At 39.1% G+C, this 15,248-nt stretch overlaps 1 protein-coding gene across 1 annotated transcript in view; it reads right to left on the reverse strand.

The window, feature by feature from the left end:
- Window positions 1-137: 137 nt before the first annotated feature.
- Kiaa0753 (KIAA0753 ortholog) overlaps window positions 138-15,248 on the reverse strand; it is a 66,420-nt gene continuing 51,309 nt past the window's right edge. The window contains exons 15-18 of the mRNA XM_026393980.2: window positions 15,161-15,242; window positions 10,111-10,231; window positions 9,157-9,381; window positions 138-1,690 (exon numbers count right to left, since the gene is read on the reverse strand). Of these exons, the coding sequence (XP_026249765.2) occupies window positions 1,573-1,690; window positions 9,157-9,381; window positions 10,111-10,231; window positions 15,161-15,242 (546 nt within the window). The 3' untranslated portion in view covers window positions 138-1,572. The remainder of the gene's footprint in view (window positions 1,691-9,156; window positions 9,382-10,110; window positions 10,232-15,160; window positions 15,243-15,248) is intronic.

The following is a 15,248-nucleotide window of genomic DNA, read 5'->3' on the forward strand; positions in this document are numbered from 1 at the left end:
TTTATTATAATTTATTTTTTTCTGTGGGAGAGGAAGGGGTGGCAGATAGTCCACTATTCTCATAGCAGACACAAAAGTATTCTCAATGGTTTCTGTAAATCACATCATGTTTTGCCTGTGGGGGAAAAAAAGAAGATGTAAATTATTTCAAATAGACATGCACATACTTTAAAATACTGAGTTTATTTTTTTAAAAAATCAGCACAGTAAAAATTGTTACACAAATTACTTCGTACTACCAATAACAGGTCCTCCCATCCATTCAAGTGCATACATTTAACTCTCCAGATTACAGACCTGTAATTCCCTTGAAGCTCTTTACATTCTGAAGTTACATAAAATTGAGGAAAATGTTAACATTAAATGAAAATCAATTTTGCACAAATAAGTGTGATTGAGCAGCTTAAATCACCACCTGAAAGACTTGCACTTCAGAAACAGTCCTGGATGACAGCACTGAGTGTGTGATAACAAGAGTCACATTATTCCCTGGGGTGTGGCTCACCCCACTTGTTCTTCACATTTCTTTCACCAGGCCTCGGGCAAATAATTGAGGGAAACTTTTTCTAGGCAGTGGCCTTATTTTTAATGCACCTCCTTTCCTTTTTCTGAATTCAGTTTCTAAAAAAAAGAGGCTTTTCCCTTGGTACCACGACCTGAGACACTGGAGGACCAAGCTGTTAGGTTTCTTACACGTCTTCCTTCCTCTGGGGAGACCCAGAGTCTTCACGCTGTCCAGCTCTGTCCCCTCCTCCCACACAGGGCTCCTCTGCAATGTGGACACAGAGAGAGTTCGGACCTTCTCAGAGGTAGTGGGCTCCACGCCTTTACCAATCCCGGGAGAAGACCCAGTCCTTTCCTGATATCCTCAAACTTCCTCTGAATTCAGAGAAAGCTTTTTATACCAGAATGTGTCAAGACAGAGCAATAAAAAGACTTTGAGGAACTGAAAATGTAAAAAATTACCTAGGGATTGAACCTTAAAGAGAGGTGTGTTTATCCCTATTCACTGGCGGATTCCTATTTTTAGCTGCACCAGCGCAGAGGTTTGGCAGCATAACCTAACTCTGTGTTCCACATCAGTCTGTGACCCAGGAAGGACAGGTGTCCTGTCAGGGTACAGCCAAAAATGAAAAACATGAGCCAGGTGCTGGGACTCGGCCTCAATGCTGATGCCACCTGGGGGTTCAACAGTAGCTTGAATCCCTGCCTGAATCATATTTATTTATCCATTACCTTTCAAAACATTGTGATCACCAAACTGAGCCAGAAGAATGAACATAATACCTCCACAGGAAAATTATACATTCTGAAAATATTATATTGTCATAATTCATGTTTCCTGAGCACTGATAAATTTAACACGTTCCATCATAAACTTCTAGAACTATTGCTATGACAATGAGAGAATGTGAAGTGAGGCTGAGCTCACTGGCATCTCCTTCCCTGCGGTGGGCAGCACCTTCTGTGCCTGGATGTACAGCTGAGGATAAAGGTTTCTTGTAGCCTAAAACACAGCGTGGTGCCCTTTCTTCTCCAGTGTGGCACAGGGGGGCCTCGCCTTGGGAACCTTTATGGAGCAGCCTCTAGGAATTCCGAGGTGAACACGGCCTCTGCATAGTCTTCACACACATCCTGAAGTTCTGCAGCCACGGCCCCCAGAGCTTCATCTACCAGCTCTTCTGAAAAGCTGGAAGACAAACAACAGAGCTAAAGGTATGACGGCCAGACCTGGAGCCATTCTGGTGCTCAGCTGGGAACTTAACAAGTCAATTCTAAAATTTAAATAGAAATTCAAAAGGCTAAGAGGTAGTTTTGAAGAAGAAAAACAAGATGAAAGGCATCTCTCTCTTAGATATTAAGATGATGGTGTGCAGATCCCAAAGTCGTGCTAGAGGCCTATGACAGAATGGACCTCCACCTCCAGAGGGCTGAAACCAGAGGTGACTGGAAAATAACTAGTGCAACCCAGTTTAGATCCACCTGGGACTAACCACCTGATAGACGAGAGGCTGTGTGTCTTCTCTAATAGGGAGGGGGCAGGAGATTCCAAATTGTGCCCCCCCTCCCTCTGCACATCCTTTTTATTCTGAACTGTTTCAAAAGGTAAACTGAAGACTTGATATCCCCGAAGTACTCAGTGTGTCCTAGAGACAAGGACATGCTCTTAGACAACCACGGTGCAGCGATAGAATCCGTAAAATTAACATCCATACAAAACCATCACCTAATCTTACCTACAGACCTTATTCAAAATTTGCCAAATGTCCAAACAATACCCTTTATTCAGTGTTTTCTAATCCAGCATTCGGTCCAGGATCAGGGGCTGCATTTACTTGTCGAGTCTCTTTAGTCTGAAATAGTTCCTCGTCTCTTCATATTTTTAAAGGAATAAAGGCCTGTTTTTGCAGAATGTTTACAGGCTTGTCTGCTGTTTATTTATGATCAGCATCAGGCTATACATTTCTGGAACAGATGCCACAGGGGGAGACTGTGTCCCCTCAGTACTCCACAGCATCTACTGGTCCCATTACTATGAATGGTGATTCTGAACACCTGGTTTCTCCCCTTAAAACTGCCCCCCTCCCGTAAATTAATATTTACAAAGTGTATTGTTGGGAGGCACGCTGAGATCATGTAAATAATACCCCTTTCTCATCAAACTTGCCTAAATCAAGTACTACAGGGTTTCCAAACAATGATTTCTTAATCCTATCATTCCTTTTCCATTCCATACTTGGCATTTCACTATAATGAAAAGCTTTCCCTTCTCCCTTATTTGTGTATTCATTCATTCATCAGTTTGGCCTCATAGACTCCTACTTGTGGGTGTTCACTATAGATTCATTTTTAGAATCCATTACTATTACCTAATTTGATACTTAGAAATGTCTCAAGTCTGAGAAGGTAGCTGGTGGCAGAATACTTGCCCAGCATGCACACTGCCCTGGGTTTGAGCTCCAGGATAATGAAAACAAAACAAAACAAATTTCCCAGATTTGGACAGTCAAAGCCCCTTAGAGTTGGCTGACTGTCCTCTTGACATGTTCCCCCATCATTCTTTGAGCACTTCCTGTCTGACACAACATGATACTTTAGGATTATCTTATATTTCCCAGACCCAACCCTGGTCCTGAAATCAGGAGCCTTGGAGTGCAGTATTGAGAAACCAAGCTCTAGGTACCAGGTGTGCTCATTGCTACTGTGCCTCTACTCCTAGGCCCTCTCAGCTATATACACACACACACACACCCTCTATTTTTCTTTTTTCGGTATTAGAGATTGAACCCAGGGGCATTTAACCACTGAACCACATCCCCAACACTTTTTCTTTCTTTTTTTTTTTTTTTTTTGGAGGGGGGGACAGGGTCTCACTAAATTGCTGAGGCTGGTCTCAAACTTTTGATCTTCCTACATAAGCCAAGTTGCTAGGATTACAGGCAGTACCATGCCTAGCTCCTAACCCTCGTTTTTAATTTTCATCTTTTGTGCATGTGTGCTGTCTCCATGCATTATTCTGCATATTTTCTTCCTTCCTATGTTCTAAGCCTCTAATTTTCTCTTCTGTTGTGTCTAATTTGCTACTGAGTCCATCCAATGAATTCATTTCAGAAATTAAATCTTTCATTCTAGGATGTACTTTTATATTTTCTTTATTTCCCAATTCTCTGCCAAAATTCTAAGTTGTACCTTTTATTTCTGTGAACATACTCGGCACAGTTATTTTAATGTCCATGAAATAGCTCTAATATATGGACCTGCTGTGGGCCTGTTCTTGTTATTGTCTTATCTCTTTATTAACTTGTTATTTTTCACCATATGCCAGACATTGCATATGAAAATTGTAGAAAAAAGTTGAGTCCTAAAATGATGTCATTTTCCTCCAAGGAAAATTTGTTTGCTTATGCCTATAGACTGGGGGGGCAATAATAATCTAGAGTCACTCCACTCCAAACTCAGGAAATGAGATATTTTGTTGCTAAGTGAAGTCCCTCAGCAGGCCAATTTATATCTGGCCACCCATACTTGCAAAGTGTAACATTTTTGGGTCCCAATCAAAAATGAAGAAAGTTTACCAGGGCAATTGCCTTACTGTGGCAACCCCTGGATTCTAGCCAGAATCTATCAACACCCTGGATTCTGGCTATCAAAAGTGCTACTTTTCTCCCTCCAGAATTAACTATCCAGTGTCACGTGATGGGCTATCCTCTCAGGGTCTCTTCTGTTCTCCATGATTTTGTCCTAGTTATTCCTCATTGCCTAGTTAACTTCTTGGTGCCTTTAAGTGTGTATGTTTTATTTTTAATACAGCTGTTCTATTAACAGTTATCCTCAGTGGGAGAAGAGGTCTAAATTACCAAGTGTGTCACTGCTAGAAGCAGAGGTGGTATCCTTGTTTTTACATTTGCTTTGCTTTTATATTCCTACCACCAATTCACCACCAAATTATGAAAGAAATACAAAGGTACTCTTAATACTTCCAACATAGCAGGTAATGATCTGTTTTTTTTTTTTTTTTTTTTTAACCCTTTTTCACTCTGCCTTCCCTCACTCCTGGGGTCCTCTGCCCTCTACTCCAATGTGGACCAGTAACTTTCTATGCTTGCTGAAAAATTCTCCTAGAAATGGTTTTTGTCATTTTTCTGGAAGTTCCATGGTGGAATCTAAACTTCCTAAACCCCAACCTTCTTTTTTTCTTAATGTACATTTTGTTTTGGTGTCATTCATCCTCTAGTATGCAGTAATGCAGGGAAACTAAATTTCTGGACATTTTGAATGCTTAACAATGTTTTTATTCTACCCTTAATTGATAATTTAGCTGAGCACAGAACTCTAGGTTACACTTTGGAACTGTGTTCAAATATCTTCCAACTTCCAGTGTTGCTATGGAAAACAATATGTCATTCTCTTTTCCGATTATTTGAAGGGGTCCAGTTTTAACTCTCAGGTATCTTTTGTCATCTTCTTAAGCTGGGATGCTTCCTTTTCATAGTGATGTGCCATGGTGGATTTTTATTCCTTCCTTCCATCCACTTATTCATTCCATTTTTCCCTCACAGTGAACAACTGATGAACCCTTTGAATTTAAAGACTAGTCTTCTGGGAAATTTTCTTATAGTAATTTCCCATTTCTCCTTTCCCACATTTTGGAACTCCTATTATTCAGATATTGGTTGTCTCACAGGACAATCCTCTAATTTTTTTTTTTTGTTGTTGTTGTTGTTATCTAGCTCCTTGATTTTTTATTTGACTGCCTTATTTTTTTTTCCTTTGAATTCTTCTAGTGAATTTGTTTAGACTATCATGTTTTTCTGTCTTTCTCTTTTCTTTTTTTTTTGCACTAGTCACATTTTGGTGGGGAGACTGGGGATTGAACTCAGGTACTTTAGCCCTGAGCTATGACCTCAATGTTGTTTTTTTTCTTTTTAATTTTCTGAGACAGGGTCTTGCTAAATTGCTGAGGCTGGCCTTGAACTTGTGATCCTCATGCTTCAGTTTCCAAAGTCATTGGGATTACAGTTGTGTGCCACCACACCTGGCTATGTTTCTAAGAAATTTTTCATTCTTGGAAAGTTCATTTTTTAATAGTAGCCTGTTCTTGTTTCATGATATAACAGCTTCATTTAGTTCTCTGAGAACATTAATTCCAGTTTGTTTTTAATATTTTATTCAGTTCATTGCATTGTCTCCACCTCCTTAGAGTTCTCTTTATCAGTTATCTCACTTTTCAGTATTGCTTTCATCAAATGTCTGCTCATCTCAGCTGTTTGCTCATTTTCAAGAATAAGAATTTGAACCAAACCTCCTATTTTCTGGCTCACCTACAACCATGCCTTCACAAGCACATCTGGTGCTTCTAGTTTCTAAGTCTTACCGAGGTTCTTCTGTACAGATAAACTCGGTTCTTCACCTACTAGGTATTTTTCTTTTCCTGGTCTGCTAAATCATTTGTCTTTTATCTTAACTGCTTTAAGACTTCCAAATTCTTTTTGATATTCTTGCTTGCTATCATTTATAATTTTAGACTTTTTTCTTTGTTGTTTTAGTGACAAACAGTGAGAGAAACAAAGGAAATAGAGATAAATACATATATTCAATTTGTCCTTTTCAACTAGAAATCTCATTTTTTTAAAGCCCATAAATCTTTAAGAATTTGCTTTTATCAAAATCACTATCACAACTGGATGCAATGGCATATGCCTGTAATCCCAGTGACTTGGGAGGCTAAGGCAAGAGGATCGAGATTCAAAGCCAGCATCAGCAACTTAGTGAGACCTTCTCTCAAAATAAAAAAAATAAAGAAGGGCTGGGGATGTGGCTCAGTGGTTGAATGTCCCTGGGCTCAATCCCTAGTACCAAAAACCAAACCAAACCAAAACAACAACAACAACAAAAAAACCCACAAATACCTTCATCTTTCCCTTTTACTTATTACTTGCATTCAGTTTATATCATCTTCTCCCTCTGAGCACTGGAACACTGTCTTTCTTCAGGAATAAGGAAGAATAGACATACAGAAAAGAAATTCTTTGCTAGAATAATTTCTTACCCTAGAGACTACTATCAGATGAAGTCAACTGCCTTTGGATGCTTTTTTCAAGATTTGATCAATACAAAACTCTCATCTTTGGAACGTTCAGAAGTTAAAACAGGATAAATTAAAAATAATAATAATAATAAAACAACAGAACTAGAATGTTCAGATACACTGTCACTTGGTGCCAAAGGATGCCAGAGGAAAGCATCTGTAAAAATCCAGTCAGATTTTTTAATTAGTTCCATCCTTTATATTTTAGCCTATTATCCTTATAGACTGGGAGAATTTTGCCTACACCTACAAAAACAACTATGAACAAAATATATCATTTTACTAGGGCATAAAAACAAATAAGGAATAGTCTATCTTCCTAGGCTTGCTTCTGGATTTCCCAATATGGTGGTTAGCCTAAGGGATCCTGACAGGTTATGGAAAAATGAGTATGTACGCTACAGAACTATAAGTGAACACATGGAAGCAAGTTGAGTTAACTTCTCTCCCCACAGAAAATCCTCAGAGCACATGTCACAACAGATGTGCATCTGAAGAGTCTCCCAGAACAAAGGGTTTTATAAGCTTCAAAGGCTACCATAAACTAAAGAGACACACAAAGTATATGAGAAATGTCCAAAATTTTCAGAAGGCAAAAAACACATGAAAAATCATGACTGATTTAGCAGTACAGAGGAAATATGGAGGAAACTGAAACCAAAGCCTTTGAGGGAGACACCAGGCAAAAGTAAGCTGACTATCCCACCAAACATCAGAGAGGCTCAGGAAGTAAGAGTACCTGGAATCAGGAAGACATAACGTGGTAGGGGATAGAAAAACAAGAAAAAGGGTTGAAAATTTAGAGAACAAAAACAAATTTTCTAGAACAAGAATAAGAAAATTTGTTTTTGTTCTCTAAGAAAATCTGCAGATCTATCAGCAGTTAGGCTGATAGATTTCCACTCCTACTCTTGCAGTGAACTGACAATCCCTTCTCCACCCCCACAAAAAAATGAAGGTATATTCTTTGGAAAAAAGGAACCAGTAGGGGCTGGGTTGTGGCCCAGCAGTAGAGCACTCGCCTACCACTTGCGAGGCTCTGGGTTCAATTCTCAGCACCACATAAAAATAAATAAAATGAAGGTATTGTGTCCCACTGAAACTTAAATAAATAAATAAACAAGCAAGCAAAAGTATCAATCAAATATGAAGGTATATATTTTCAAACTTGTAAGTCTCAAGAAATTGCCTCCAATACACAAAGCAGGATAAGCTCCATCAAAACGAGAGAGTAAAACAAGAACGAGAAATACAAGGGCACAAGGACATCAGGAGGGGGCTAATTCAACACTCAGGCTGCTGATGAAGTTCCAGGACAAGAGCCACAGAGCAGAGCTGCAGAACAGCTGGGCCAGATTAGGGCAGGAGGAAAGGGAGTCCAAGCAGAAAAAGGAGGGCTGAGGCTGGGAAGCAGGGGTCAACTGCTATTTCTGTTCATCAGGAAAATTATATCGAGAGATTGTTGGTAGCGTGTACAGAAAGATGCTGAACATATAAAAGCACAGGCAAATAAAAAAGAGGTGATTATTAATTCCTGAAACATGTTTAAAACCTGTTTAAGAAAAAAATATAGTCATAATATTTATTCTCAATGACAAAAAATAACCTTGCATGTCTGTAATAAAGCGATACCCATGAGAAATTTAAATTTTGGTCCTTTTTCAAAAGAACGAATTTATGCATATCTTTTAAGTGTGGTATACATAAACAAAAGAAGGCTATCCAACCTTCTAACTTTAGTAGCTGCAGGGTCTTGTTTTATGAGTCATAAAACTACTTTTCCCAGGTGAGATGACCTGGAGGAGGAGAAGGGTTAATAACAATGTGGAGTCAGAACTTGTTGCTTACAAAGGCAAGCATGTCCGACCATGCAGATTTCATAATTATGATATTTCCTACCTAGCAATATTTTGTGTTCTCGGATGGGACACCACCCTCACTAGTTGCAACAGGAAACCAGCCTCGACTGTACTCCTGAATACTATATCTGTTGTTAGGGGCTGAATGTTTGTGTCCCCACCTAAATTCATGTGTCAATGCCCTAATTTCCCATGTGATGGTAGGACCTTTGGAAGGTAATTAGGTTTAGATAAGATCATGACGGTGGAGCCCTCAGGATGGGGTTAGTACCTTTATAAGAGGTGGAAGAGAGACCACAGCTCCTTTCTCTGCCATAAGAGGACACAGCAAGCAGGCCACCATCTGCAAGCCAGGAAGAGGATGCTCACCAGACACCTTGATCTTAGGTTTCCAAGCCTCTAGAACTATGAGAAATAAATTCCTGTTGTTTTAAGTCCCCCAGACTGCGGCATTTTATGGCAGCCTGAGCTGGATAGGATACTCGCATCAGAAGAGGCAGCAGCAGAGCAGTAGTAAAGCCCGTGCGGTTTTAGTCTCCTGCATCTGAAAAAAGGCAATCAGCAGGGAAAGCCTGTCCACTAGCAACAACTGGAATCCTAGGGCCCAAAAGCACAGTATGAGACCTTGGCTGGCCCTTTCTCCAGCTTTTCAATGAGTCTAAAATTTGGCACTTGGTTCCTAAACACAGGCACATACATTTTACTGACCTTTCAGCTATCAGCCATGGATTGAAGGAGCCTACGGCCTCATGAGCTATGATTCGGAGGTACTGTTCAAAACGGCTACAGTAGTCGCCAATGCTATGTCGCATACCAGGTGGGACAAAGAGGGGAGTCTGGCCTTCTCTCTGTTGGGAATCTTCTGCAAGAGAGGGAAGGGAAGCCTCTCTTTTCTCTGATCTCTCCTCTGTTCCCACACTTTCATCCAAGGAACTGAGAAGAAATAAAGAGGATGAAGGCATTCAAACTTCATTGGCAAGCAAGGGTGAACTGTTAATTTATCCTAGTGGTTTCATAACCAAAGGCTCACCTTCATTTCTCTTTCTCACACTAAACAAAGCTCAATATTCTATCATCAGACACTGTTCTCCTTCTCAGTGTACTAACCCTCGACACCGCAGGCATTAGTGTTCCTTACACAAAGCAATTCTGTGAGCAAATCCTGCAGTAAGTATCAGCACAACCCATATACACCAAAGTAATGCTCTCAACATGAAAAACCGGATGCATGGTACGGTGTGCTGAAGGGCTCAAGATACAACATGCTCAATGGCCTTTCTATAACCATGCTGTTTTACTTAGTCATCTTGGAGTTTGCAAGATCTTGCTCAAAAGAACTTCTTTGTTGCTGGGTGTGGTGGCACATGCCTATAATCCCAGCAGCTCCAGAGGCTGAGACAGGATGACTGTGAGTTCAAAGCCAGCCTCAGCAACAGCGAGGTGCTAAGCAAATCAGCGAGACCCTGTCTCTAAATAAAATACAAATTTGGGCTGGGGATGTGGCTCAGTGGTTCAATCCCTGCTTACCATCCTCCCCACCTCCCCCAACCCCTGCCCCACCAAAAAAACCTTCTTTGTCAAGTGGGAACTGAAGAAACTTGGACTTTAATGACGTCAAAGGCAGCCGACCACCATGGAGACTAACAGCGTCCTGGCACTTACTTGCCATTGCAGGGCTTTTCTAACACGATGTTCACAGCTGGATCCTTGCGAGCTGCTGTCTTTGTGATTCTGATTGGATGGGGAGACAGAGGACTTTCACTTACTGTTGGGATTTTCTGATCTAGAAAAGGAGAAGCATAAAATGATGGCATGTAAGGAAAAGTTGATGTCCATATTAGAGCCATCCTAGTGCCAATAACCTGTGAGGATGTCACATCACCTCTCTTAAGCAAAAAGGGCACAGAGAGCATGCAAAGGGAAAGAATGCTCATTTTAAAAGTTACAGAGAAACAGATGAAAAAAATCAGTCTTAAGAAATATTAAGCTCCTTCAGAAATCTCTGCCAGCTCTGAGGAAGACTTCTTCTTTTTTTTTTTTTAAATGCTCAGAACAGCAGTTTGCCTGGGAGAAGGGACCTCCTCATGGAAATGAAAGGCATTTTCTAAACAACATATAAATTTATTTATTTATTTATTTTTTAAAAAAATTTTTAACATTTATTTTTTAGTTTTTCGGCGGACACAACATCTTTGTATGTGGTGCTGAGGATCGAACCCGGGCCACAAGCATGCCAGGCGAGGGCGCTACCACTTGAGCCACATCCCCAGCCCCTGAGGAAGACTTCTTGACAAGGTCTGTGGGTGGCCCAGGCTATGCAGGTTCCATTAGGACCCAGTAAGTCATTCAAGGAGTCTGAAGCGGTTGTTTTTTAACCTTTAAATGCTTTGATTACTAAAGAAGAAGAAGGGAAGGAAAAAAAAAAAAAAACACTCACACTTCAACACTTAATTAGCTAATTTGTTTCTGGGCAATGCTGGAGAAAAATCTACATGATGATAGTCAAAACATTAATTTATTAACCACAACTTGCAGGCTTGACAGCTCTTTTGCCTTTAAGATTATTTCTAATTTTAAATGTGTTGCAAATATAGGAAGAAAATCTGTCCTTTTCTTAGGTAGGGAGCATCTGTATGTTAAGTAACTTTCTTTCTTTTTTTTTTTTTTTTAAAGAAAGAGTGAGAGAGAGAGAGAGAGAGTGGTGCTGAGGATCGAACCCTGGGCCACACGCATGCCAGGCGAGCGCACTACCGCTTGAGCCATATCCCCAGCCCGAAGTAACTTTCTCTGACTCTCATTTTTATCCTTATGGTTTCTTACTGTCAAAACAGAAAGACTAAACAAGTCAGCTTTTGGAAAATATTATTTAGATTATTAAATCAATTTTCCAATGGTCACAGAGAGGATAAGAGGTATAGATATCGCACAATCCAAAGAGCACTTTAAATTTGGTTCTGTGATACATTTCATCAAACAAGCAGAACAAAATAAACTGAAAACAGGATTCTTCTTACAATTTCATAATTCTGGAATTACAAGTATGCAAAAACTAATTTCTTACTATTCTAAAGAGGTCCTTTTCAATGCATACCTAGATTTTATGTAGAGTCCTAGATAGTGATAATTCAAATCATCCTTGAAAAGAAGTCCTCCCAAGACTGTCTTCAACATGATGCAACCTAATTTAGTGGCCAAGGGCCAACCGTAAGTAAAACAAATTGCCCTTCGTTTCTCTTTACTCTGTTTCCTGAAAAGAAGCTAAAATGACCACTGATTGACTAGATAATAATTAGAAAGGTCTTGCTGTGCTAGCACAGTAGAAGGCAAAAAGGGAAACATGATAAACCCAGCCTCAAAAAATTGGTAGCATAGTTGGGTGAGATAAGACACCTTACCAAACAGTTCTAACACTTGATAGAACATGCTAGAATGTGCTATGTGAATTCATCAGCAATAAATGGAGGAAGGGAGCACAGTTCTAAAACAGAGATAGAGGTTGAATGTCCATTGTCCTAAATGCTTGGGATGAGAAGCGTTTGAGATTTGGGAATATTTGTATAGTTTTTACCAGTTAAGCTTTCCCTAATCTGAAAATTCAAAACTTTAAAACTTTGACAGCATTTTGGACTTCAGATTTTTGGTTTAGGGATGCTCAACCTGTATGAGGAAAATCACTTTATAAGTAAGGTCACATGAGCCGGGTCTTGAAGGGTCACTGAATTGGTATTCGATGATACAAACGGAGGCTGGAGGACTGTTAGAAAAAGAGAATAACTTCAACAAAAACCAGTACTTAAAATCTACATAAAACAAAAAGAATTCTTTAATATTTTGTTTGGATGGCTCATCTTTCTGTCAGAACAAAACTGACTCAGAGGGGGAAAAATGACATGGAAATTATTTTTTCTTAAGACAATACCCCAAACACATATTTTAAAATAATTATGTATGACATATGCTGTTGTAAACCTTTTTTACACCCAATTTCCTTTATGTCTCTTAGTAAGCGTAGACAAATAGTACTTAGATTCCTTTAAAGGTAATACTTAACCACATTTTATTCTCCTCCTTTCACTGAGTAAGGCAGTAACTGACAAGTGTGAGTCAAAGAGAATTTGATTAACATTTCCCAGCCAAAATTGTGATAGCAACCTAGCAATTGAGGCCAAAATGTGTATGTATGAATTCCAAAAAGTGGAAGAGAAAAGCAAACGTCTTTGTGACAAATGGTGCTGGAACAAGTAGCAATCCACTGGGATAAAAAATAAATGAGCCTTGATTTCTACTCTCAAACCACAGGCAAATTTTATCCAACAAAGATCACAGACCTTAATATAAAAGATAAAACCCAAAAGCTTCTAGAAGAAAACAAGAGAACATCTTCTAACCTCAGAGATAGAAAAAGGTTCCTCAGACCACAGAAAGCAAAAATCACAGAAGAAAAAAATTAGTAAGTTAGACTTTATCAAAATTAAAAATGTAATGCCTTTGAGAAAATACTCAGGTAAACCACTTACAGGGAAAAATATTTGCAAAATATCTAGCTGACTGCCAGGACAGAGGGAGGGAGAACGGGTAGGAAGGACTAACAGATATAGGGATTTTGGGAGGTGATGAAAATGTTCTGGAATTCAGAAAGTAGTGATGGTTTGTACAGCTTTGTGAACATATTAAAAACTAATAAATTATATACTTTAAAAAGGGTGCATTTATGTGAATTATACCTCTTTAAAGCTATTAAATTAAAAAACAAAAACAGAGCTGAGGATGTAGCTCAGTGGTAGAATTGCTGCTCGGCATGTACAAGGCCCTGGGTTCAATCCTCAGCACCACCAAAAAAAAAGCAAAACACTAAAAAACAAAACATATTTGACAAGAGCTTGTATCCAGAACACAAGAATTTCCACAATCAAAAATAAAAAGACAATTTAAAAAATTGGATACTTCACAAAGGATGATATACCAATGGTCAATAATCCCTTGAAAAGGTTCTGTATTTATTTATTCATCGGGAAAATGAAATTAGAGTCACAATGAGAAACCACTATTCCCCTACAAGAATGGTTACAATTAAAAAAACCTGACAAATACCAAATGCTGGCAAGGACATGGAACAACTGGAGCTTAGTGTAAATGAAAAGGTTAACAGAATGTAAAATGGTACAGCCTCTTTGGCAAAAGTCTGGCTGTTTTTTATAAAGTTAAATACACCTATCATATGACTTGGCAAGTCTACTCTTAGGTTATTTATCCAAGAAAAATAAAAACACATGGTCCATACAAAGACTACCCATGTATTCATAGCAGATTTACTCCTAATAGCAGCAGATTTACTCTTAATAACTCCAAACTGGAAGCAATCAAATGCAGATTCACAGGTAAATGCATAAACCAGATGTAGTACCTTCATACCACAGGATACTACTCAGCAATACAAGAGAATACAATAGAGTAGCAGGATGAATAAGGCCCCTCAAGACATCTACAACCTGATATCCGGAACCTGTGAATGTTACCTTCTATGCCAAAAGGACTTCAATTAGGCTGAAGACCCCCCCCCCCCACACACACACACACACCAGGGATTGAACCCAAGGGAACTTATCTCTGAGCCACATCCTCAGCCCTTTTTTTTTTGTATTTTATTTTGAGACAGGGTCTCAATGAGTTGATTAGGGCCTCGCTAAATTGCTGAGGGTAGCTTTGAACTTGCAATCCTCCCGCCTCAGCCTCTTGAGCCACTGGGATTACATCTATGTGCCACCACACCCAGCAAGCTAAAGATCTTGAGATGAGGAAAGAATCCTGGAATACTGGAGCCTTAAATGTGACCAGAAGGGTCCTTATAATAGACACATAGAGAAAGATCTGATTACAGAAGAAAAAAGACAACGTGAGAATGAAAACAGAGGCTGCACTACAAAGGCCACAGACGAAGGAATGCCAACAGTCTTAGAAACTTAAGGAAAAGATCTTCTCCTGGAGCCTTAGAAGGAATTAGCCCTCCCATCTCCCATTTTAGACTTCTGACTTCCAGAACCAGAAGAGGATAAACCTGTTTTAAGTCACTAAATTTATGGATTAAACTTGTTAAAAACTTCAATTTGCTCCAGTGGCAACAAGAGAATAAGCAACATAAATCTTTAAAACACTAAGCTGAATGAAAGGAATCTAGACAAGAGTATATACTATGATTACATTTATATAAAATTCTAGAAAAGTCAAAACTGATTTAAAAAGCACAGTGGTTGCCTGGTGGTGGAGAGCTGACTGGGAAGGGCATGAGGGGACTTCCTGAGATGACGATGTGTGCTATGTCTGGATAGTGGCTGGGTAACAAACATGTACCCATTTGTCAAGACTCATCAAATGACAATTAAGATCTATACATTTGATTATATTTAAATATTAAACCACAAAAGAAAAAGACTATAAATATTAAATTCTAGCTGATGATATATATGCTACAAAATTAGGGATAAACTACTGATATCAGGCAACACTGAAATGTGAAGATGCATCTGAAATGCAAAGACAAGATGAACTGATGGACAGAGGGATAAACACATGGATAGACAATCAGCAAAATGTTCATTTTATAGTCTCAAAGGTGGGTACACAAATATTCTCTGTATAATTTTTCTAAGCTTTTCTGGGTGTTTGAAACTTTTTAGAATAAAATGTTGGAGGAAGGAGTGGGGGGAATACCTACCATTTCCTACTTCCTGAATCCATAAATGAGGTTCGGCATATACAATTTTATTATATCTTTGGCGAACCGTCTCCTGGTATTTCTTAAA

Source organism: Urocitellus parryii, chromosome 7 (genome assembly GCF_045843805.1).
Source record: "Urocitellus parryii isolate mUroPar1 chromosome 7, mUroPar1.hap1, whole genome shotgun sequence".
Lineage (NCBI taxonomy): Eukaryota > Metazoa > Chordata > Mammalia > Rodentia > Sciuridae > Urocitellus > Urocitellus parryii.